Below are 27504 nucleotides of genomic sequence, written 5' to 3' on the forward strand. Positions count from 1 at the left end.
AAGCCTTTGATTTACTAGTTAAATGTTTACTACATTTCTACCCTCACCTATAGTCATGAGCTTTGAGTAATGACCAAAAGAACAAGATCATGGGTATAAGTGGACAAAATAAGCTTTCTCTGTAGGAAATTGTTAAATTATTACTAATATATAATTATATAATTATTATTATATATTATTATTGGTTATATGGAGACTTGTGCAAGCTGCTGACATAATGTTAAGTTCCTGTCCACCCAAAAGACATTTTGAGAGCATTTCAATAAATGACATTGGCTTTGCTAACATATGTGAATAATAAATTATACATCAGTCATTTTAATAGTAATAGGGACTAAGGAATAATGATCTTACGCTGATACCATGCAGAAAAAAAATCAGAGTATAAGAATATAAACATTTTTTTTAACAATGACAAAAGATAAATGCTGTGGTAACTGGTATGCCAGACGCACAATATTGAAATTTAACACAGTTTCAGTCCTGTATGTTTGAAAGCTGGCAAAGCTTAACAGAATAACATCAGTATTTTTTTCTTCTTTAACAAACAAAAAAAATCCATGAATTGCATTTGCCATTCAGGGGAGAAACCATGCTGTAAATTAAAACAGATTTCACACTATATATGGATTCAAATTAATGCCGTTCACTTTAAATTCTAAATACAAAATCGAAAAACTGGTTACACCTCAGATTTTTTTGCAATGTACTGCATTCCTCCTTTCTTTCCAAAAAAATGATTTTTTTCATTTAAAGGTTCCACAAACGGTTCCCAAAAATTAATTTTAAGACATCCCTAATGAAGGCACTGCTTACTAGATATGCTATCAAATTACCAGCTAATGCTGGCAGAAAGATGTACCACAAAGTCTCCTTTAACTTCACTGCAAAAACATTTAAAATAATATACTTTTAAGCATCCAGAAATTTCAAGGGTGGTGTCTCATCTCAAAAGGAATAAGAAGAACCAGAATATAATACAATAGACTTTTATTCTATATAAATATTTGGGTGTAAACCAACGAACCAAACAGAGTAAAATGTATGCACTGATTGACACCGTGTGTAAATTCAACAGTTTATAAAATGGACCTCTATCCTTTGTTTCTCTGACCATTCCGTAATGGACTGCTTTTGAAGAATGCTCCCTCCAAGGCATTTTGCCAAGTAGTAATTAAAAGATACAATGAACAGCTTTTCTCCTGCCTGATTACTGAATTGTTCTATTAGATGATGTTTGTTTCTTTAATAAGATGTTAAATTTCGACCACAGTTTTTCGCACCCAACGTTAAGGCGATCCGTACCCCGGAGGGAACTCCCAGCAGAATATGAAAAGATGCGAAGCCGACGAGATAATTATGGTGCATCCGAAATTAGGACCAACTTGTCCCCATCTGTGCGGGACTCCCCTCCAGAGGACACAATTGTCGGACCTGAAATGGTAGGAGGAGGCATGTTCATTCATTCTTTTGGGGATAAGGGGCTGGGTTAGATGTCATGCAATAGGAGTGTTTTTTCTTAGAGTTAGGATAGTTAGTGTAGTTAGGTAAAGAGCCTTTTGCAGAATAGACAGAGCATTAAAGAATAGTGCAGAGATCACTCCTCATCACGCAGCGGATTATTTTGGGTTGCCGTCCGGAGGAAGTGACCCACTATTGTCTGGGGGAGTTGCCCAGATCTCTCTCTGGGTTTGGCAAAAGGTCTCAGTAGACAGTAATGCTGTTAAATGGATTGAGAAGTCCTGGATTCAAGTCCCAGGCACGTAGTAAGGGTGATAGCGTTCCCCGCTTCAGTAAAAAGGATGTTAAAGTTCTCCCTGAGGTAATAAGGTTGCAACCAGTGGGAGGGAGAATCCCACAGTAAGATCGGGCTAAAGGTAGAGTAAAATAAATGAATAATAACTAGAGTAAACAATTTACCCTATGCGTTATGTAGAAAATGTTAACTAGTAAGAACAAGGAATATGTAAGGTTTATGTAGACTTGGTATTTTCTGTGAAAATAAATGAGTCCGTATTTTTTTTTGTGCCAGGCATAGTGTGTAAGTAAACAGACATCTTACTGTGCAGCGAACTGAAAGAAAATAAATGGTGTAACTATTGTGACTGAGAGATTGCATGTGTAAATTGATGTTGTAGGGCTGGGAAGTCAAAGGCTGATAATAAATATGTAGAACAGAAGACAGGTCTTGAATTTAGGAAACCGTGTAATGGCCGGTGGCCGAAAGCAGGTTTAGGAAGGAAGATTTTGTACAGGGGAATGTACCTTTCTTTGACTGGTGTTTTTAACGGCAACAGCAAGTGTTCCGAACGTGAGAGTAAGTGGAGTGACGATGAAGTAGGAAGGAGGGCAAGAAGGAAGATCCTATTAACATATTGTGATGAAGGTGATTGGTTAATAAATATTTTAAAAATAGTCAAATCTGAATGCGCTGCGAAGTTGCACATGCAAAGAGTGCAGCTAGAAAGTAAGAGAAATGTATAGGGGAAGTGTGAATGGGACTTCTTTGTCTAAAATGTACTGGTATTAAATTGAGTGTTCAGAGTGTCTGCTAAAAATATATTGTGCACACAAATTTAGAAATATTTAATACATTTCCAGAGCGCTGAGTTAATTTGGGTTAAAATGTGAGTTTTGAAAATGTGTAATATTTGATAAAATGAAAACGTCTCCCCTTTGCTTATAAAAATGTTTATACCGGTATGTATAAAGCATCTTCCCTTCAGACCCTGATGAAGTCTTAGGGAAAAATGCTCTTTGCTAATTTTAAAATATAGAGACAATTTCTTTCAAGGATAAAATACTGCTGGTATATATGTGTGTGTTTGTACATGCGTGAAGGTGCATATTTGTTATGGACATTGTTTTAAATGCCTTCCATGAGCTGTTAGGTGATTGAAGTATGGTGGCGCAGTGATTGGCATTGTTGCCCCAGTAAAATAAATGTAAGCAACAAGAGGAAAAGTGTGTGTAAATGCTTTAAATAGTGCATGCTAAATAATAATAAAACTTGAGTAAGTATAATGTGTTAAACAAAGTGTAAGTTTAAGTATGTTGTGCAATGTGAAAGATCTCTATGACTGAAGTACATTTCAAGGAATTTAAGTGATTTTGAGAATATGTTTGGTTAAAGACTTTGTATTAAAATATATGGCGGTGTTTTAAATGATGAGGAAATGGACAAAGGCGTACATAAATATGTTTTAAATTTTAAACTTAAAAAGTGAATATGATTAGGTCCAATGAAATTGATTACTAAATTAAAATTCCAGGTTTAGTATAAATGTGTGTGCCTTTTTCCTTTGAGTACTGGCCATTCCCAAATGGAAGAAAGTATTATTATTATTTTTTTTTTTTACACTAAAAGACATTCTCCAGGATAGCAAGAAAGCTGGTTATGAGCAGTGGCTTCCAGTCTAGGTAATGTTGTGTACTAAGATATGCTTTACAAAAGGGGGGTTAACTAACAAAATGGGTAGACTGTGCTTTTTCTGCAGATCATCACTCTGGAGAAGCTGCAAGAAGCATCTCGGGATGACATCAATGAAAAAAGCATGCATGGACTATAGCCTTAAGAAGAGGTCATGGGTAAAAGAAATCAATAGCTAAATTTTATATATCAAAATATTTTCTTTAAAGTACTGTATGTAATGGTGTGATGCACTAACTACCCTGAGAGTATTTTTTTAATAAAAACAAGATTTTAAATTATAAGGCATTCGATACAGTATGAGATGTTGATTTCTTTTCCCATCACTCCTTGTTCACAAGTAATTTGAATATCTTAAATGTGAATTAGAGTGTTAATGTTTGAATGACTACATAGCTGATAATAGGGTTCAGCTTCATTTTCTATAACTCGATGCTCAAATGAAACATTCCGGACACTTAAATTTCTACCTGTGTCAATTTAATTAGTAAAATATTAGGTTAAAGAAAAATAGCTGGGATATGAATATAGAAACTGTTTAGCTTTAAGACTAAAAGTTGAGAGGTAATAATAGATGTATTTTAAGATAATTGTAACTTTTGAAAATAATCTGTTAGCCCTGGATGAAGTGAAATACAAATTTCTTTTCTAAATAATGTAAATCACAAGACTGCACATAATTGACCAATATTCTGTAAGTAGAGCAATTGGGAAAGGGAGTATGGAGCTTAACAGGGGTGGAAGTAACGAATTACAACTACTCACGTTACTGTAATTAAGTACTTTTATCGGGTACTTGTACTTTTATGAGTATATTTTAAAATCTGTAATTTTACTTGTATTTAAGTACGAATTAAAGTAAAGAATCTACTTTGCTACAATTAAAATGACAATTCGTTCCTGAGTACGCCAAAAATTTGAATTAATATTCAAACTTTTGACAGGCATTTCGGTAGCCAATAAAAGTATCCGATGGCAAACGGACCAATGGCCCCTGATATTTGGACTTGAAAAAAGCACCCGCCCCCGCTGATCATAATCGCACAGTGAAGGAGCTCGGAGTAATTTAAGGATTGAAGGTTTGGAGAAACAAACTTCATGGAGGACAGCAACATTCAAAGCAGTGAAAAAGATCAAGAAATACTGGAGGATGAGTGCCCCTGGCCGCACCTGGAGGAGCTGTTCACGTACAGAGGGAGGAAAGGAGACAGCGTGCTAATGCAGTGCAAACTTTGTTTGCCATCAGCGATGATTTCGGCATACAAGACTTCAGCCTCTAATCTCAAAAAACACATTATGGTAAGAAAACTTACAGCAATTTTTTTGTTATACTATTTTCATTTTTTAATATGTCTAAGGTAACTAGCTTGTCTACTTGAAGCCAACAAATGTCATCTGTTAGCCTGCGATTCAAGTATAACTGAGCTAGCTAACCTATGTACGCGCTCGCACGCGTGCATATTTTATATTAAAAAATACTATCACAAAATATTAGGGGAACCACTGTAATATTTATATGTCATTGAAATGTATTATTATCAGGCATGGTTTAGACATCTATGTCATCAGGAAGGCACCAGAAAAAGGGACCTCAAAGTTTACTATTATTGAAGTTAATTTAGAGCACGGATGCCGTGAATGTCAGAGCTGTAATAAATAAAGTTCCCCTGCATACTTTAAAAGAGTCTCGCCATCATTTCATTTTTCACAATTTGTGAAAACAAGACACCACTCTCATTATCTTAAGGTTATCTCAGTATTTTCAGTCACTTAACCCTCAAAGATCCGCTGCAGCGACAACACAGTCAGCCACATATAGAAGCTGTAGCAGGCTCAGTTTTAAAGCTAAAGAAAAGATACTTGTATCGCCTAAAACCATAAGAATAAAGGTGCCAGCTATGCACCCATGATATTTAGAGCTAATTTTTAGTGATGCCCTTATAATCTCGGGAATTAAGATATCAGAATGAAATTGCTTGTGGTGCTACCCAAGTATCAGCTTTAAAGACATGCCCACATAATACTAATCCCACGCAATTTGGGGCAAAGAAAAAAAAAATTTTTTTTGCATGCAGCATTTATGTAAAATTTGCCTCATTTTTAATATTCCTGCACACTGGGGCCAAATACACAGTATTTAACTGTACTGGAATTGCATAAATGGGTTTGACTGGAGAAATTTCCCCCCCCCCCCCCCCCCCAAAATATAAAAATGGATGTATGGTTGGTTTCTAATGATTAAACAAATTTACCACACTTCATTCTAAACAATCAAAGTTTAGCTTAAATAATTACTCTAGGTGAATGATTTTTTTAAAATGTTTTTTCTTTAGTGTTGAAAGTAGTGATATGAGGAAGTGATGTTTAGAGTCTGACTGATATATCCATCCATCCATCCATTTTCCAACCCGCTGAATCCAAACACAGGGTCACGGGGGTCTGCTGGAGCCAATCCCAGCCAACACAGGGCACAAGGCAGGAAACAATCCTGGGCAGGGTGCCAACCCACCGCAGTGACTGATATATAGTTTGGCTGATATAATTTATATTTTCCTTTGTATAATTCCTCTGTGATCTTTCCAGAGGAAACATCCATCAAAGATTGATCAGTACCATGACATCATTGCGACATCAGCTAGTCGTCAACGGAAGACCACAGCCACACCAAATAAGCTCTCAGCAAGTAAGCAAGCCAAGTTACCAGATGTGATGTTGGCACCTGTAAGCAAACGTGTCCCTCAAGCAGCTGTTGACAAGCTTATCATCAATTTCATATGTGAAGGTCTATAGCCATTTGCAGTAGTTGAACAGCCAGCTTTCAAAGAATTAATTACCACATTGCAACCTCATGCCAAAGTCATCTCCAGGTCCACCGTTCGTACCAGAATCTGTGACGCTGCTGAGGACATGAAGACAACTATAATTGCAGAATTGGGTAAAGCCAAATTTGTTGCAACCACCACTGATTGTTGGTCAGCTCATCAGAAAAGCTACCTTGGCGTCACTTGCCATTGGATAGAGGAAGAGTCCTTGGAAAGAAGATCTGCAGCACTAGCGTGCAAATGATTGAAAGAGTCTCACACATTTGACATGATTGCTAGTGCTCTTGATGATGTCCATTGCCAATACAAGATTAGAGACAAAGTTGTAAGGACGACAACTGATAGTGGATCCAACTTTATCAAAGCTTTCCATGTGTTTGGGGCACAGAATGATGCAGAGGTAGATGAGGATGAAGCAGACTTGGATGCTCTTGATGTGAGTGACCATATTGAATATCATGATACAAGTGTAATCCTCTGCGGTGGGTTGGCACCCAGCCCAGGATTGTTTCCTGCCTTGTGCCCTGTGTTGGCTGGGATTGGCTCCAGCAGACCCCCGTGACCCTGTGTTCGGATTCAGCGGGTTGGAAAATGGATGGATGGATGGAGTGTAATCCTTGATGAAGACTCTGGTATGGAATATCAACTACCTCCACATCAACGATGTGAATGTCACCTGTTAAAATCTTGTGGCAACAACAGATACAGCTCTTGCAGAGTGCATGAATGACGCCTACAAAAGGCTTTTCTGTGCAACCTTTGCAAAATGCCAGGGCATTTGGAACAAAACTGGGCGATCTCATTTGGCTAGTGAAGTAGTAGAGGACAAGGGTGGGCTACAGATCATTCGTCCCAGTGCAACACGGTGGAATTCAACCTATCTTGCCATTGAAAGAATAATACGCATCATTGACGAGAAGGGGGAAGATGCCATGAGAAGTGTATGTGACGAATTCAAGGTGAAAATGTGAGTAATATTAAGTACCATTTATGCAGTCTCTTCCTATTAAAGTCATAATTGGCTTAGTTGTTTATGTTATACACGTTTTATCTTCCAGGTTGAGTCCTGCAGAAGTTGCATTCCTCCGGGAGTATTGCATCACCATGAAGCCGCTGGTAAAAGCTTCAAACATTCTCCAGTCAGAGTCCAGCACCTACATGGGATGGCTGCTGCCAGTAATCCACCAACTTCTATCAAAACTGAACAGGCTGGAGACATCAAGCAAGACCTGCATGCCACTCATCAAAGCCCTGCAAAATGGCCTGCAGAAGCGTTTTGGACAGATGATGGCGGATCCAGACTTGGCTGCTGCTGCAGTCTTTTTACCCAAGTTCAAGACCTCCTGGACTGACAGAGCAGATGTTATAGAGGCTGGTAAGTTCAAATTTATATATTTGCATGTTGCTATGACTGCATACTGGTATAAGTGTATATATGTTATATCTCAGTCATGATAGTTCCTCAAAATATTAAAGTATCATTTGTTGTGGGTATTTAAAAATAGTCACATAAATTAAAGTAATTGTGTTCCAATTACAGCCTTGACATACCTGAAACAACATCTTGAAACCACGGAGCATGAGAGTGAGCATCAGCAGAGAGAGTCATCTGATGATGATGATTTCTTCTCCAGACCACTCTCCAGAATGATGCAAAGTCCCATTGAGCTTGATGGTTACCTTGCATGTGCATCGGACAGCATGGAGCTGCTTCACTCCTTCCCAGCCATCAAGAAGCCGTCTCTTAAGCTAAACACAGCTCTGCCTGCATCAACTGCATGCAAACTGCTTTTTAGCTGTGCTGGTCTACTATTCACATCCAAACGAAGCCGGATAGACTCTATGAATTTTGAAAATCAGCTTTTGCTGAAACTTAACAAAAGGTTCAGAAAGTGAACTGTCCAAGACATGTTTCTTATGTCCAAGGCTTTAAGGCCCTTGCCCAGCTGTTTGTTTGCAGTACTCTGGTAAAAGTTTATACTACAGGCAAAACTCCTGTTTAATCTTTGTTTGTTTAGAAAACAAATTTCTTAAATTTGATCCATTCATATACTTCATTAGTAATGTAGAAATATTTGTAGTAGCTGTTTTCCACATGGTTCTCCGATTTGATTCAATGGTTTTTGATAATTCATTAAATATCAACATCCAAAAAGTAACTAGTAGTCTGAGTAGTTTTTGAGATGAGTAATTTGTACTTTTACTTAAGTACTTTTTTAACACTAGTACTTTTACTTGTAATTGAGTATTATTTCAGCAATGTAACAGTATCTGTACTTAAGTACAAATTTTCAGTACTCTTTCCACCACTGGAGCTTAACTGTTTTGGGTTATTTTTATCTTGTTTCTAGAAATAATTAGGAATTTACCAGTCCAGACTGTGGTTTTCTTCTTTGACTTCTGCTTGCTATGCTGGCTGAGAGATGTTCTCTGGAGGACACTGGTATTATATTACATTTGTGAAGAAAAGTGGATCGAGAATGCCTGTCTAGGCTCCAGTTCAAGACTGGAATAATAAAGTAAATACTTCAAAATTTTCTACAGGAACTGCCACAGAACACAACTATTTAACTAATAACCTCCACACCACTCTACTTTCTTTCTCTTTTCTTTGGTTTGGCTTGCTACTCCTGGACATATTCGTGTTCTCTATAGGAGAACTATAACATTTGGCTCTTATGAACGTGTAATATTGTAGTGACTAAGGAGGGTGAGACACAAAACAAGTGCTGGAAACGTGGTGCTCCAAAGATGCTGAGTTTATTAAACAAGAACTGAACAGAACAGCAAAAAAAAAAAAATTCCCCAGCCCGCTATTTAGGATCGCTAGGCATACCTATAACAAAATGTCACTATTTGTTTTGTCTTTACCCATTTTTCATACACTGTTGACTTTTGAGACTTTCTCTCTCCTCATCCATACACACATGTCCCCACACCCCCTTCCTTCCTGTCTCCTCCCTCCCCCTGCGCACACACCTTCTGTCTTTCTATGTAGTTGTAAAAACGCAGAGCCTGCCCTAAACAAAGTAAACAGAAAACATTAACTACAGTACGTCGCAATATTAATGGGACTGGTTTCAGCATTCCTGCATGACTGATAGATACCATACTGCTCCACATTCCCTCTGTGGGGGGTGGGGGCTAGATTGATATTTAGTTTGCAAAGTTATCTGTATAACAGCAAATGGTGGGGGGGCTAGATTGATATTTACTTTGCAAAGTTATTTGTATAACAGCAATATAATTGCTGAGGAGTAATTAAAAGATACAATGAACAGCTTTTCTCCTGCCTGATTACTGAATTGTCCTATTAGATGATGATTGTTTCTTTAATAAGATACTAAATTTCGACCACACTATTGAGTCAACAGTGATGAATAGCGGATTCTCAAGAGTGTACCTAATTGCTCTTTAAAGGAATGTGGCAGGGGTGTTCAGTGATACTTTAATTAAAAAGTTCCTTAAATAAAAATAAACATTCGTTATTATCTGGTATTCCTACACACTAGTTGTTTGTTTTTACAGTCCAGGTTGTGCTGTATACACATGGCTGGCTACATGCAGATGGAAAACAAAAATACAGAATGGCAGCAGGAGGCCTAGTCTATTTTCTCTATCAAGCACCTCTGACAAACTCCATCTTTTATCAGTCACACAGTTTTGATAATGCCTATATGTGGATTTTAACAGTGAAATGTTTCCAGTTTTTCTAAGGGTAGTCTTATTTTAAAATGTTTTGCTCAACAAAAGATTTGCAAAAACAGGAATCAAAACACATATATTCTGTTATTTCTTATGCAAAAACTGTCAACGAACGAAGTTATTGCAATTAACATTGTACTTCATTTAAGTTTACTATCTTTGTTATGCCAAGCGGAAGGAAGGCAGGAAAGAAAGTTCTAATTAAAGAAAAACAGTATGTTTGTCCATCCATCCATCCATTATCCAACCCGCTATATCCTAACTATAGGGTCACAGGGGTCTGCTGGAGCCAATCCCAGCCACCACAGGGCGCAAGGCAGGAAACAAACCCTGGGCAGGGCGGGCACACACTAGGGACAATTTCCATCCATCCATCCATTATCCAACCTGCTGAATCCGAACACAGGGACACGTGGGCCCAGCCAACACAGGGCACAAAGCAGGAACCAATCCCGGGCAGGGTGCCAACCCACCGCAGGACACACACACAAACACACCCACACACCAAGCACACACTAGGGCCAATTTAGAATCGCCAATCCACCTAACCTGCATGTCTTTGGACTGTGGGAGGAAACCCACGCAGACATGGGGGAGAACATGCAAACTCCACGCAGGGAGGACCCGGGAAGCGAACCCAGGTCTCCTAACTGTGAGGCAGCAGCGCTACCACTGCGCCGCCTCAGTATGATTGTTTAAATTTATATTTTTTTTACAGTGGGAACATAGATGGGTTAAGTCACTTGCTCAGGGTCAAAGAGAAGCTTTTAACCTTTAACCTAGGAAAGTTAAGGTTTAAGTACAATATTTAACCATTGGACTACAATGCCATGAAAATACTGAAACAAATTAAAGCCTTGTAAGAACATTTAATATCTTCTAATACAATTTACATGATTCTGAAATAAATGAGAATACAACTAAAACTTACCAAAGGAGTGATTGATAACTTCAAACAGTGCAAAGTAACTTGCAGTAATGCTGTCCATGCCCACTTTAGAGGCGACTGCCTGTAGAAAAAACATGTTTTGAGATAAGTATTGAAAGTTACACCATTCCTTTCATAACTGGAACATCTATTTGTATTTTGTTTTACATTATTTTATTATATGACAAATGGAGACAAACGTCTGTCCTGTCTTCACTTACTTCCATATATCAATTTACAGTTCTTAGTATATAAATGTTAGTGAATTGTGTTCTGTAATTGTCAAGGGGTACAGGGAAAGTTGTTATTAAAAGAGAAGCAACATGAATGCAATTGATGCAGGCTATACCAGTAATTTACTAGTAAATTGCTGGGTCAAAGTCATGTGAGAATAACACCCAAACTGAGCATCCTGGGAAAGGCAACTTGGCAATTTCTCATTAAAAGAAAGTAAAAATCCCAAGAATCTACTGGGCCTGCTTCTGTTTGACAGATGGATAAAACAGCTGGCTGAAGCTTGCAAAATGTCCTATTGGCCACTGATAAGACATGCAAACAGTAAGGCAAGACTTTCTTCCTCCATTTGGACTGAGTCACAACTACAGAATTCTACTTAAGACTTTCTTCCTTGTATTCATAGTGTGTCCAGAGACTGAAGTAAGGGAGCTACACTTCACTAAAGCCAAGTTGATAATTTGTAAGCATTATCAAACTCTGATGCATCCATGCATTTCTGACTTCAGAGCCTCTATTTGCTAAAAAGGCAGTAGATGGTTAGAAGAGCCTGTGCTCATACATAGTCTATAATGGCAATTCAAAAAAACCAACACTCCTGAAGTTACCCTTCAACACTATTTTCTTTATTCCTTTCAAAAGTAACTGTAGAGTTTACAGCTTGGTTAACTTCTCTGTTCCCTTAAAAGAATCAATCTCGAGTAAATAAATTTATGGAAACTTACTGGGGCTTATTTCTAACAATGCCTTAGAACAATAAAATCATAATGGGTGAGGCTACTAAGTTATTACATCATAAAATAGGAGTTATTAGGCCTGCAAGCTTTGTATTCTCATTTGGGCTGCCTATGTAAACACTTCTAAGAACCATATCCCAAAAGTTTTAGTTGGCATGCCCCCAGAAAGGACAAAAATTAAATAGGCAATAACTAATATCATTGAAAAAACTTACTTATGGTTAGTAATGTAATTCTCACATTTGTTTTTAGCAATTTTTTTCAAAATCTGTCTTGCCAGAACTGCTAACATTAATTCTAGCCACAGAGGCTTTAACTTTGTCATTCTAAAATACTAAATATCTTCCCTTTCATACTTGGCAAATTTTCTGTAATGTTTAGAAGGATTTTCATGTTAGAAGTTCCACTTTTAGCTCAATTTCAATTGATACGGGCCCAGAGAGTCTTGTCTGAAATATTCTTTTAAGGCTTTATGTTTACAGCTCCCTCAATGACATTTAGATCCATGGGCAAAATAGCCATAATTAAGTAAGATAAACAAAGATAACTCCACTAATATGTTTGACCACAAGGATATGGCGAGTTTAGTGATATGTAGTGTTAAGTGTTTCTACTGTGCCAGGTAGTTTTAAAATTTCTTCTTCAGAAGACAGTGTTACATTATATTGAAAAATTCTAAAATAAAAAATTTCCTATGATTTTAAAAACATCTACAGGCAAAGCACCTTAAAGCTTCATGCTGAGGTCTTCTCTGGTCTTTTTAGACAAGGTTTCCTCTCTTAATAGAATAAATGCTGCATTCATTTGCACCCAGACTATAGTGTTTTCATATGGACTATTCAATGAAATGCGAGTTAGCTGTTGATTTGTTACTTGATCTGCCCAAAAAAATTAGAGAAAAATAAGCAGCATTTTATATGGAAATAAAAATCAAAATAAACATATTTAATGTGTATCACTTCGCTCCAAATGCAATTCGACCAAAAAATTGCATTTCTCGGTGATCAGACTATATAGTTAAATTTAAACAATTGACTAAGGTGAAAGGTCAGCGTTACGTTGCAACTTGAGATTTTTCAGGAAGCTTTGTATTGTCCGACATACATTTCCCAGTTGGTAGAGCATTCATGTAGAATTTCCAACTTGGCAAGTTGGATGTACTATCTCTTTGAGAGCATGTCAACACAGCAAAATGGTTTCACAAACTGTTCTGATTCTTATTTTTGCAGTTGGTTAAAACATACCTAATTAACTTAGCCAATGGACCATGTAGTTCAGTTTTTTTTTTTTTTAAAGCACAGGAACTTATTCTAACATTTTTCTTTATCATTTCTCTAAATTTATCTATAATTTATTGATACAGATCCTGTCTTCTGGTGGAAATAAGGTTTTGCTTAAACAATTTTACAGTAATGGTGTAACACTGACAGAAAAGTAATATGGGCTAAAGTGGCATGACACTAATTTTTTTGTCCCCATAATGAGGTTTTTGCCCTGCAACCTTTAACATGAAAACATACACAAAGACGAAATTCTTAAATGATTCTGTATGTCTAGATTTTATTATACTATTCGCAGATTTGCTTAAATCAATTCATAATCATATAATAAGAAAAAAAACAGCCTACCAAGAGAAATCAATTGTTTAGATATTGCTTTTACACAAAGGTCAGAATGCACAGCTGTATACCAAAATTTTTAACAAGCAGCAGTCAATTTACATACCTGATAGACCTGGTCTGTGGTGCTGTTCTTCACTCTGACTGTAATGGTTGTTTTATCTGGTAGTGCTATTCGAAGTTCAACATCTGATACTCCATTATAATTCTAAAAGTAAGAAAATGACGGATCAATTTAAGGTATTAAAATCAAACAAATTATGAACAGTTTACAAAGTCAAACAACTGAAAATTCTATTTTGAAAATAAAATGGTGTGTACTTTAAAAACTTAAACTTTCAACAATAGAAACAATTCAACCCAAATAAAAAATTATTTTTGAGAAAGGGAGACAGAAAAATATAACAAAACAGTAAAGCTTTGTATAGGAATAAGCCAAATCTGTGTTTTATACCATTTTATAAATAAGTACAACTAAGCGTTTAAAAAAAATACTGGCGTAAAAAAAACAGTTCCACATGAGTACAAACCTTCTACAAGATGTAAAAGCGATGAAAGCTGTTAATGCTTAGCATTAAAAGTGTTATTTACTTTTCATACAGTATATACTACAGGTTGAGCATCCCTAATCTGAAATGCCTAGCACAAGGCGTATTTCAGATTTTTGGAATATTTGTATATACATAATAAGGCATCTTGGGGATGTGAACCAAGTCTAAACATACAATTTATGTTTTACATACACATAGTCTTAAGGTAATTTTAATACAAGATTTTTAATAATTTTGTGCATGAAACAAAGTTTTGTGTACAGTAGAATCAGTAGAATACCCATATCAACTATTAAGTTGCAACAAACAACTGTAAGCTTTTAACCTCCACCTGTGTTTTGATTAAAAGGTTACTGGACATCGAGAATAAGGAAAAAACACAATGAGTAATGTACGTAGGTGTGGCAGTGACGATGGTCAATAACAGACTCGCACCAGCTGTTCATTCTAAGCTTCCTGGACTGCATTTTCCAGTGTGCCATGAAGCACTTTTGAACCGACGTGCAGGTGTTATCATGCTGCTCTCTCCCCAGCTGTGCAGACGTTTAGATGTGTTGAGTAGCTGTTACCATGCCTTTCAACCTTTGGTAATGTGCCCATGGCTCCCAAAACTCCCTCAAACACACCCTCACCCCATTCCCCCCCCCCCCCCCCACCCAATTCATATGTAATTCAAATTACTGGGAACATTGGTCAGAGCTCCATATGGGCAAATGAGGTTGTGTGTGGAACTTTCCACTTGTGGTGTCATGTTGGTGCACAAAAAGATTCAGATTTTGGAATTTGAGATTAGGAACTCTGAACCTGTATTATATTTCATAATATACACAGATCAAGGCTGAAACAACACCTGGTATTTTCAATGTACTTTCTGATATGAAAAAGATTTTTTTACAGTATGTAAACAGAATTAATAATTTTTTGTTAATTTGTTTTTGGCTGCTTTAACATCTTAGTGTGTATATATAAAAAAAAAAACACATTGTAACATGTACTGTATGTTTAGTCATTATTTTATTGGCACAAATAATGACACTCAATGAACTGGTGAAAAATGTTTTCTTGTCTTTTGTAATGAAAAATGTTTTACCTCATCAGACTCTGAAAGAAACTCCTGCATGATGTCACTTTCTCCAATCACCCGTACAGAACAAACTGCAACATGAGTAAAAACAACAACATTAGATACAACCAGTATGTAGGCCGTGAAGTACTACAATACAGAGAACTAAATTTCTCAGAAGGACCACAAACAATTCTTCGAAATAAAAGCCAAAACAACTCTAGCTTTCACAATTGTAAATGTTATATTGAATTAGTCAATCTTTATGCAATATAACACCTTTCACATTCAGCTGCATCACATATCATTTCATGATGTAACTAATCACATTATCAACATATTTAATTTGTTTTGTTATGCCTATATTGATACATCAGTATAAGCTGCATTTCATTGTTTAGAAGAAAGGTGTAGCTGAAGGGCAAAAAAGGAGAGATGTATAATAGCAGGAAAGTTTCAGACCCGCAATACTGATGTCAAAGGAATTTAACTGAGAATCAGGGTCAACAGAAACAAATGCAGACATGCAGTACATTAATGTTCATTTTTAACATTAATGTTCATTTTTAAAGTGTAAAGCTGACATATTAAGAGGAGAGTCTTAGCAATGTTGAACAAATGAATCAGTGGGAGTATTTATTTTCAAAAAGCTTGTGCATGAGGATACTTTGCTTGTCATAGTGCACCAGTCAGACACCTGGAGAAGGTGCTGCGGCGTAAGCACAATTAAGCAAAGGTGTCTGTCAAAAGAGGCAGAAACCTTGATACTGGCCATGTCCACATCAGCACAGTTATTTAAATTAAAAACCAAATATATGCAATCTTGCATTGTTTTTTGTTTTGGTGGGCTATTTCTTGACAGGATCATGACCAATGTTATAAGAATTCAAAAAATGAACAATAGAAAATAAAGTTGAAGTCTGAGACTAAAGTATTATGTACACAGCCCATAAGACATGGTGCAATATTTTTTTTTCTGGAAAAATAACTTGTGCCCACTGCATACTTTAAGGACATACCAGGTAATATCACACGTGCATCACATAGCTTGAGATGAGCACCAAATACCAAAATTCACATGCAATCCAATTGTGAAATATGAACTGTTCCTGTAATTTGTGTGAATAAGAAATTGGTTGTGAACTACTAAGTACTGTAGCAGCAAGTAGTTAGCTAACTAAATTAATTACATTTTTTCTACACAGTGGTGCAGTGCTTAGCACTACTGCTTCACGAAGCCAATGACCTGGGTTTAAATATATACTTTTATAAATTTCCAAATATCTATTTTTGTAGAGTGTAACTGGGTGCATAACATCAAAGTGTTAAGCAGTATGTTCTGTTCACAGAAAAAGATGTACAGTTGCAAGCGATGGTATTTGGTGGTCTTCTCAACATATACGATGTGCATGTAATATTACCTGGTGCAACAAAGTATCTGGTGCTCAGGCTAGAGTAAGCAGTGCACACCAGATTGTTTCCCAGAAAATAAATGAAACCATGTCCCAATGTTCTGTAACTACAAATTAAACAGGGAATGATTCATTTTGAAAGCAACGGGGAAGTGAGAGATTAGCTGAACATGAATGTTGACATACAAGATGCAGTTTAAAAAAAATAAAAAAATCACACACACACGGAGAACACCGAGAACAGATGCCACAAAGGAGAATAAAGTCTGCTATTAGGTTTCAGGTACAGATCATCTCAGCAGTCATGCATGTTTATAAGGAAGAAAAGTAGTCAGGTATGCAAGGAAGATAAATTTTAGCCCCCTCCATAGCATTTCATACATTAATGACGGTCAAGTTACACTGCATGCTTACAGGACAGGTGTCAATATTTTGAAACTGCTTATTGAAGAAAACTTTTCTAAACTATCTCAGAGGTAAAGAAACAACAACAATGGTCTTCTGAGGTGACAAGATAAGGAAATGCTCTTCACGTGTTTTATAGAAGGGACAAAGTTATTAAGTAAAAAAGGATGGAAAAAATCTTCCACTATGAAATCAAAGCACTACAGTTACTCAGGCACTGGAAGTTTGGCAGTTACTCAACCCCTGCAAAGCAAAATACAGAAATATGGACACGTAATAATGGAGAATAAAACTTAATGTTGCATATCTATAACATTCCTTAGTGTTTTTTTTTTTTTATTTTATTTTTGGACTTAAAATACTAATAACAGAATTAAAATCTGCCTTTACTTTCTAATGCTACTGTCTGAATGATGCATCTTTTTCATATTCTAGGATAGTACAACATGTTCATTTTAATTCATCAATCTCTGGGCTCATAAACTAGCATTGTTATGCTTACAATAATCAGCAAATTTTAAATAAGAACGCACATTAACAATATTTATCCACTGATTTTTAAACATGTTCAGATAGAGAATAATCATAAAGTGAGTAAGGATCTCAGCCAGTCAGTGACACAGCTTCTGCTTTTAATTGTATCCAGATGTTAAAAGAAATAGTTTATCAATTGATGGCTACTGTATATAAAAAGCAAATGAAAATGTTTAAACATGCAAAAACAACATACTGTAAACCAAGATGCAGCTCATATCATATAGAGTATTTGCTTAGGCAGTTAGCAATCATATGAGTTAATATTAATGAATCGTTTTATTTTAAAACAAATCTCAAAAAGTCAGCTTCTAGTGTTCAACTGATCCTACCTTTCTCCAGGTATTCTTCTAGACCACGTCGACGCGCATCCAACTGCTGCTCAGAAAGGGAGAAGGGCCACTTGCCTGGCAACCTTGGGAAGGTGAAATTGGTAAACTCTCTCTTCAGGTTTTGATGCAGAATAGAAAATTCACGGTACCGCTTTGAACACAATTGCCGACCCGCCATGTATATGTTATATACCTGTTATGAGGGGGGTAAAAAGTGTATTACTGCTACTTAAGGCAGACGATAAACACAAAAAAAAATAAGCACTCACATTCCTTATCAAGTTAACTTTATAATGACAGAATAAAAAAAAAAGCCTATACAAATGACTGCAAAAATGAAAAAATTTTATTGCTTTCTATGCTTTAAGTCTTTGAATAATTATTTATTCAGTTGTGGGCAATGCATGCTTCCTTTCACACTAAATAACTAGCATTTAGCCAGCAAGTTTTGCTTTTGCCTCCAATTCTGTTTTGTGCGGTAGTCCAGTTCCTCAATGATCAGTTCAATGCAAGCCTAGACTCAGAGATGCATCCAGTCTGCTAGACTGGATTATAAATGATTATATTGATTATAAATGCCCAAAGTAATACATATTTTTAAAAATCCTTTCTCAAGTACTTTCGGAGTTATCAACATCCAAAAGGTACCAGGTTTATATCGAAATCTTTAAGAAAATAAATCTTTCCAGAAAATAACTGTGCCTCACCTGATCAATTGAAATGTCAAATATCTACAGTATTTACAGTCCCATCTGTAAGTCACAGTCTCTTGAGTGGCTGTTTTTATCATTGCCTGCTATTCTGTACAAATTCAGATTAGACACCTTCTCAACAGTAGTTCTTTCCTGCTCTATTATGATTTGGAATGCTGCATACAACTGCACATATAATGCTGAAGAGGTAGGCCGCTAGCCAAAGGTTTAAGACTTGGTAACAAATAAGAACCTTCAATATGTTAATTATACAATGATAAGAAGCTATTGAAAGGATGTCTAATAGGTATGGTGCGTCTCCAGTAAAAGGACTAAGAATATAACACTGTACTGAAAGCTTTAAAAAAAATAAATAAAAAAAAACCAAACCATAATCAGATCAGCCACTCTATTCTAGAAGGCTATTAAAAGTACTATTAGCTAGTTTGCTATGTGATACCATACTGTATTATACAGTAGAATACCCACAAACAAAATGGGTAAGCGGGTAGCCACATACATTGAATATTCACATACAAAAATACCAGATGTTCATTTTTTTCTAGGTATGTTATCTGAGATGTTTACTTTTGTCTTCTCTATTGCTAATAGGAAACATCCTCTTTCGTCTTTTAAATAGCTTAAATGTTCTTACTTTGGGAACAATAAAAATATTATGGAATTTTACATGTACTGTACTACTTTATTACTAAATATTTATTAAAATACTTGAATTTCCCTTTGGGAAATAAAAAAGAATTTCTAATCTATAACAAAATAATTGAAATAGAATACTTTTTGAAAGAAAGCTTTCACAAGAATAATGAGTTCATCATGTAAAACATATTTTGATTACACAATCCATGTTTTTGCTGCTATTTCTTGTTTAATGCCAATGATTTAAGTCTAATCATGCCCACTTAAATATCTGAACAATGAAAATTCACGTATGACAAATGTAAGGCATGGACATGCAAGTTACATTTTAAAAATCCACTAACCACAAATTTTTCTCCATTTTGCTCAACATGCTTGTATGTGGGAATAGAAATGGGCACAGCCTGTTTCTCAGTGTAGTCGTAAAAGGACTGGCCAGATGAATCATCCCCAGGATCTAAACTATCTGCTTCGTGTTGTGGTACTGACAGGACAGTTAGCAGAAGCTCTTTTTCTCCAGCACGGATTAAGTCCACTACTTGCTTATGGGTTGCACCTTCCACGTTTACACCATTCCTGTAAAGCAAATCAAAAAGCAGAAATCATTTTAGAAGTATCAACTTACATCACAAGTAAACACGAAGCTCTTTATCAACAAAATTTTGCCGTCTCTATGGAAAAAATGAAATAAGACTTGCATAGATGGTCAACTCTTCATCTCACTCTAGCTAGAAGAATTAACATTGTTAAGATGAATATTCTTCCTAAGCTTCTTTTTTTATTTCAAAATATTCCAATATACATCAATAAATCATTTTTTAAGCAATTAGATTCAACAATAACCTCATTTATTTGGAACTCAAAACATCCACGTATCCAAAGAGCGACCCTACAAAGACCTAAGGCAGAAGGCGGCATGGCTCTACCTAACTTTCAGTTTTATTACTGGGCAGCAAAGCTATATATACAAGCTATAAAAACCTGGACACAAATAGTTGAACATACACAGACCTGGTCCGCAATAGAAGTAAAATCCTGCAGTACTTCTTTATATTCTCTGCTTTGTGCCCCAATAAATGCAAGGTATCGGCAATATACTAATACAGTAATCCCTCCTCCATCGCGGGGGTTGTGTTCCAGAGCCACCCGCGAAATAAGAAAATCCGCGAAGTAGAAACCATATGTTTATATGGTTATTTTTATATTGTCATGCTTGGGTCACAGATTTGCGCAGAAACACAGGAGGTTGTAGAGAGACAGGAACGTTATTCAAATACTGCAAACAAACATTTGTCTCTTTTTCAAAAGTTTAAACTGTGCTCCATGACAAGACAGAGATGACAGTTCCGTCTCACAATTAAAAGAATGCAAACATATTTTCCTCTTCAAAGGAGTGCGCGTCTGGAGCACAGACTGTCAGAAAGAAAGAGAAAAGCAAACAAATCAATAGGGCTGTTTGGCTTTTAAGTATGCAAAGCACCGCCGCACAAAGCTGTTGAAGGCGGCAGCTCACAACCCCTCCGTCAGGAGCAGAGAAAGAGAGAGAGACAGAGACAGAGACAGACAGAGAAAAACAAACAATCTAAAATCAACAGGTGCCCTTCGAGCTTTTAAATATGCGAAGCACCGTGCAGCATGTCGCTTCACGAAGCAGCTGCACAGAAGGTAGCAACGTGAAGATAATCTTTCAGCATTTTTAGACGAGCGTCCGTATCGTCTAGGTGTGCGAACAGCCCCCCCTGCTCAATCCCCCTATGTCAGGATCAGAGAAAGTCAGCGCAAGAGAGAGAGAGAGAGAGAGAAAAGTAAGTTGGGTAGCTTCTCAGCCATCTGCCAATAGTGTCCCTTGTATGAAATCAACTGGGCAAACCAACTGAGGAAGCATGTATCAGAAATTAAAAGACCCATGTCCGCAGAAATCCACGAACCAGCAAAAAAATCTGCGATATATATTTAAATATGCTTACATATAAAATCCGTGATACAGTGAAGCCGCGAAAGGCGAAGCGCGATATAGCGAGGGATTACTGTAACCCAATTGTGCTTTACAAATTCAGAATATGGAATCAATGTAGAAAGCATTTTAAGATGGAGAAGCTTCTATCTGTGGCACCTCTGCAAGAGAACCACCTCTTTCAACCCTCGCAAACATATGCAGTTTTTAATATCTGGAAAAAATTTGGGATTAAATTGCTCAGAGATCTTTATATAGACAATATCTTTGCATCCTACAAACAATTACATTCCAAATTTAACTTTCCAGCTACACATTTCTTTCACTATCTTCAAATTAGGAACTTTGTTAAACAGAACCTGCACCCTCGTCCATGCTGGAAAAAATACTGCTCAATACTGGTCACATGTTTTGGGCCTGCGCCAAATTAACATCATTTTGGACCAAAATTTTTAAGTGCCTCTCAGACAGCCTCGGTGTCACAATCCCTCCTAACCCATTAACATCTGTGTTTGGTGTTCTTCCAGATGGGTTTAAATTGGAGAAAGACAAACAAACGGTGATTGCATTCACTCCACTTTATAACGCAGACTTATTTTGCTAAACTGGAAGACTCCTAACTCTCCTCTTTTAAGTCAGTGGGTAACCAATGTTTTGTACTATTTGAAATTGGAAAAAATCAAATATTCAGTTAGAGGATCTCTACAGAATTTTTTTTAAACCTGGCAGGATATAATCAATAAAATTTTAGAATAAACCCTTAAAGCACCGAGGAAGTAATTATCTCCGCATTTCTTTTTCCTCTCCATTCATCTCTACTGGCCTATTAAACTCATCAATTTAAGTTTTACCCCGTTGGCCATGCTCTTTCTCTCAGGAGTGGGGGTCGACTTGCTTTTCAATCCTATTTTTTGTAAAAATTGATCTTTTGTATGATTACAATAAAATTAAAAAAAAAAAAAAAAAAAAGTATCAACTACTGAATATGGAAGTCCCAGTTCTAACTTTGTACCACTGTACATAGAATCTCAAATTTCCTAAAATTTTTCCTGTGAGAGAGATTGTGAGTATTAGTATACCTGTAAAAACTTTGCTTATGAAAAAGGCAGCTTTTTGAACTGGACCAAATACTAGAATGGCAAAGATGACATCACAGCAGAGACCACAAAACATAAAAGAATAAGGTGGATCATTATTTCATATTAAAGCATACCATTATTTTTAAAACGGTGTACCTTATCTTGATAATTCACTTACAGTGGCTCCCAAGGCACTTTAGTAAGAATAAATGTACAATAAATGACCCTTGCCTAATAATTGGGGAAAAAAATATTAAGAAGTCAGGTGCAACTTTTCTTTTAATTCTGAATAGATAATGTCTCACTTTTAAAGAATGAGTAATAAAATCTAAAACACATGAAAAGAATAAATCTCTTCTACTCGGCAACCCCACACTCAAGCATTAAACAAAAGGTCAGCTTTTCATTTTCAGTGATAGTGCTCAGAGAAACTAAACTAAATGTGCTTATGAAAGAAAGCATACACATGACTTCCTCCGGTTTGTCAAACCTTTCATTTTCACGAAGGCTGAATGCTGCTCAGGCCCATACTGCACTTGCATTACAGATGGGTAAATGCAAAATTCAGCAATGCTATTTTATGTTTATACAAATGCAACTGTGAAATAGTCTGTTTTATAACATCTACACAGCCCAATCATGACAGGCAACATTATACAAACTAGCAAACCCAATTTCACCCCAAAAAAACACAAGCTATACAATGCTTTTAGGCAGACATAAATTTTATGTCCACATAAAATAACATTATCTGATCACAGTGCTGTTAAAATAATACAATAATACAGTTTTCAATTTCTGAAACAAGGATAAACACAGATTATACTAGAAAGAGTCGGGAAAGTACAATATAATGGCTTGTCTTTAAATATGTAAACATTGCAGCTTCTCTGAAGGACTGAGGATGTCCATTATTAAAAGAGCAAGAATAAAATTGAAAGAGAGGAAAAAATCTTATTTATTAAAAAAAGACAAAGAGGATAACCAATTGTAATGATCTTAAGTAATCTGAAAAAGGACAGGAAGAGGGAAAGAGGCTGTGCCTGGAACCTACAGTAACTTTGGCAAGAGATACAATTACATAAGGACAAGCTTATATACCTGTAAAGTCTAACTGAATGAAACAGCACGTGCATGGTGTACATATGACATTTGCAGAATGTTTCAGTGTAACCCTGAAAGAGAGTTAGCAGAATTGCACCTAACAAATGATCCCTGCTGTCTGCTTCTGATCTTGGGCAGACAAGCTCTACTTCACGGATTTTTACACGGCACTTGGTTAATTTTCACATTCCAGTTCTATAAAGGGGCAGCTGGTCCCATGAATATTGAGAGGTGCAGAGCCATTACAGACTCTCCATTACCTCGGCAGCAGGATGTTTATTCCAAAGAAGGAAAGAAAAAAAGTTGGAGAACAGACTCGCCCAGTGTACTGAAAACAGCTTCTATTAGTTCACACGGGGGTGGGGGGGTGGGGACTTTAACAGAGCGGAAAAGGATTTTACAGTAGAACGGCTATATAAGAGGGAAACACAAAAAAACAAACATTTCAACTTATAAACCCTCACAGTAAAATGTGATTAGCAGTAAATTACTGCTGAAGAAGAGTGGACCAATATGAACTGTTTTGTTCTGGCACTCCACAAAAATTGCTTTATGCTCAAAGAGATTTTGTTTTAGAGCAAAAATTCATCACTTGAATATGCTAACCAAAAATTAACTAAAAAAGTAAGAACACATGCTTAAACACATTGTCTAGATCTACAAGTATGGGCAAACAGGTTATAAGTAGCTTCTACTGTGTTAGTTTTCACCTCAAATTATCAGCTTCAGTTTGACACGTCTTTGCTTGGAGTATGAATATAAAATTTTAAATACACGACATCCAATACAGTTTTTTAATCCTATTTTACAGTACCCCAGGCACACAAGAATACAATAATAGTAACACGCTAGATGATAGATTTCTGATAAGGTGCTTTGTGTATAAATAAAGCAGCCTGTTACTGAGCAACAGCTACTGAAAAACACATCTGATTCTGGTTTAAAATGTTGCTGAAATCCAAACATATACCAACAAATATAATCTATCACCACAAAAAACTTAACCCAAAAGAGCATCCTGTCTGAATGAGCATTACTTTCCACAAACAACCAGCCACTACGCCTCTGTTATGCCCAATTTCAAGAATTCACCATCTGCCAAAAGGTACTTCCATCTGTTGATATTTAGCTGAAATTAGTACTTTTCTTTAAAAATCTCTTATAATTGTACAGACGTTTCTTACCCTCCCACACAGAACACTACAATCACAAATATGTTTTATCTTTAATTTTTGTCCGTCTGTAAGAGAAAAGTGAGTCTTTGGTAATTTTTTAATGTATAGGCTACACAAGAAACTTTAGTCTATACTGGTGGTTTCTTGAGAAAAAGAAAAAGAAAAAAAAAAGAAGAAAAGGACACCCTTCCTTCCAGGAGACAATTACAAAAAATTCTACTTTATTAATGCAAAGATAGGGGAAGCAAAATGATTCCCCCATCATAGACAAAAACAGAGCACACTATAGCCAGATTGCTTCAATTTGGTTCTTATAGCTAAAAAAAGCCAATTTAAAGATTCAAAGGTTTAACTTAGCAGTAGAGGATGACAAAACAATATCAGGAAAAAGCTAATTCTAATATAGATTAAACTAGTAGATTATTCATTCTGAAAGTTACCTCCATAGAGTTTTGAAATATGAGCCAAAAACTAGAATTTTTTTCAACAAGAAAAAAAATCCTATTATGTGTAATAGCAACATGAAACTGTGATAATGTCAACATAAATACAGTGAGAAATGCATGTCTAGGACCCACTGCTGTACTGATGCAGATTTAGTACACATCCTTCATGTCACAGGTTTTAAAAATTCACCAACGCAAGGCCCAACATCACAACAGTGACAGCAGATGCATGTTTCTTTGCACACTTCTCTTATGTTTTTTCTGTTGCTTAAGCATAAGAGGGTAGAATGACAGTGCCTGATCTGCATGGCCAACACACCCCTTGTGTTAGGTTACCATAGTGCAAGACTTACTGATGTCTACATCCCATCTGACAAGAATGACAGCTGCTGCATTGTGAACAGTGCCTTTCACTCTACGTAATTGCAATCATTTTGCTTTACATTTAAATTAGCATTGGAAAATTTAATTGACTTGCTGTATTGCTTTGACTGATACAGACTTACTTACAGTACATTGATAATTTAAATAGATACAAGAGCAGCACTTAAGTTATACATCTGATAGTTTTACATTATGAAAAACATAGATGCTGTCAACAAAAATAAGGTGTGCTAAATCGGGCTTGGATTGAGAGCATTTTGAACAGAGCGACAACATTTTCTTTCAATCTATGTAATACTCGCCTGAAACACAAAAGCTGTTCCCCTACAATGTATTACCACGTTAACACTAAAATTACCAGAGCCTATGAAAAAACTTGTAAATCCGGCCCACCTTAAATCCCATCGCACATCTTCGTCAGCGTCTTTTGTCCTGTAAATGTGTTGATAAAGACAAGCAGCCTGCTTTTCCATCCCCCTACCACCACAGAACGTGCACAAAGTACTCCCACCTCATACCTTGATTATCTGGGAGTGAAGTGCTGGAGTTTTAGAGTGGAAATAATAGATCGTTATTTGGAACAAATGCATTTCATGTGTGTTCCGTTTCTACAATAATCTGTGTAAACACATTGTTAAAACAGAAACGTTTTTCATATTTTAGTAGTAAATGACAAAATGTTGGCATAAACTATATAATGTGTGAAGCCTGAAGTCCAAAGATCAAATAAACACTTTCACAAAAGGTTCAAGGATAAGACAACAGCTTCCGTCGTGTAGCGGTAAGATTTGCTGACTGAGATTTGCTGATAAGCTGCTCTTATTGTTAATATTATACAATAAACACATACATTGAGTTTGCACGCGGTCACTGATTACAACCAAAAGATGTTATGCGAATGAATATGAATAATGTTGCATCCGTGCCACAATGTTTTCTGAAATGTACTATACAGGTCATAAAATGAATAATTCCAAATATCATTTATAGCTATGTCTCTGTTTTTTTTTTTGTCAGTGCGGCTTTGACATCATAGACCATAACGTGCATACTAATTCAGAGTGAGCAGGAACATTCAATAAAACTGAATAAAAAGAAATCAAGTGACCATGAGATACCAATAAGGCAGATTCACCAGTGTTTGTGTGTCAGCTTTTATCCCTCCAGATCAGAGAATTTCCAGTTCCATTGCCTCAAAACACCACTCACATCTACAGTTATTCCCAGTTTCAAATAAAAAATCACAGCATCAAATCCCTAGGGTGGTAGGTAGTATGTATCGTGATCGTGACAGAAAATAAAAGTGAAAAAAAAAACCTGTAACTTTTACAAGTACTATAAATGTACACCGTCTGTTACAGACGCAAACCAAATGTATGTGTGTACTGCATAATATTAACAAGAGCCGCTCACTACTGAAAACGGCAAACACAGGAGTCAGTCGGGATCGAACCGGGGACTCTTGATTACAAGTCAGCAAATTTTGTGAAAATATTTATTTGATCTTTGGACTTCAGACTTCACACATTATATAGTTTATGCCAACATTTTGTCATTTACTACTAACATATGAAAAACGTTCCTGTTTTAACAATGTGTTTACACAGATTATTGTAGAAACGGAACACACATGAAATGCATTTGTTCCAAATAACCATCTATTATTTCCACTCTAAAACTCCAGCACTTCACTCCCAGATAATCAAGGCATAAGCTGGGAGTACTTTGTGCACATTCTGCGGGGGTGGGGGGATGGAATAATAGGCTGCTTGCTGCCTGTCTTTATCAGCACATTTACAGGACAAAAGACGCTGATGGCGAGGTGTGGTGGGATTTAAAGTGGGCCGGATCTACGATTTTTTTCGTAGGCTCTGGTAATTCTAGTGTTAAGCTTGATAATAAGAATAACCAACACTAACTAATGCTTAGTCTCAGTCAAAGGAAGTCAGAGCATGTGCACAATGAATAAATAAGGCATCTTACCAGTCACCATAGTAATTGACAAAGGCTTCAAGCAACTAACCAGGTTTACCTTGAGTCAGGGTAGCACACTGCACCTAGAAGCACTGTTACCAACTGTATAGAAAAACATTCTGCTGAAAACTCAGCTAGCCACAGCCAAAAACATTCCACTTCCAGACGATTTTCAGACTACACTAATAAAACTGATGGTACTACAGACACTAAATATTCCAGTGAGATACACAAATTACAGACTTACTAAGTATCTAATTGTTGTGA

At 36.4% G+C, this 27504-nt stretch overlaps 1 protein-coding gene across 1 annotated transcript in view; it reads right to left on the reverse strand.

The window, feature by feature from the left end:
* Positions 1–27504, reverse strand: part of LOC114646078 (sorting nexin-27-like) — a 167545-nt gene that overhangs the window by 75884 nt on the left and 64157 nt on the right. The window contains 5 exon segments of the mRNA XM_051923278.1: positions 10889–10967; positions 13582–13683; positions 15117–15181; positions 17773–17965; positions 19466–19697. Coding sequence (XP_051779238.1) covers positions 10889–10967; positions 13582–13683; positions 15117–15181; positions 17773–17965; positions 19466–19697 — 671 coding nt within the window.

This window comes from Erpetoichthys calabaricus, chromosome 2, assembly GCF_900747795.2.
Source record: "Erpetoichthys calabaricus chromosome 2, fErpCal1.3, whole genome shotgun sequence".
In the NCBI taxonomy this organism is placed as follows: Eukaryota; Metazoa; Chordata; class Cladistia; order Polypteriformes; family Polypteridae; genus Erpetoichthys; species Erpetoichthys calabaricus.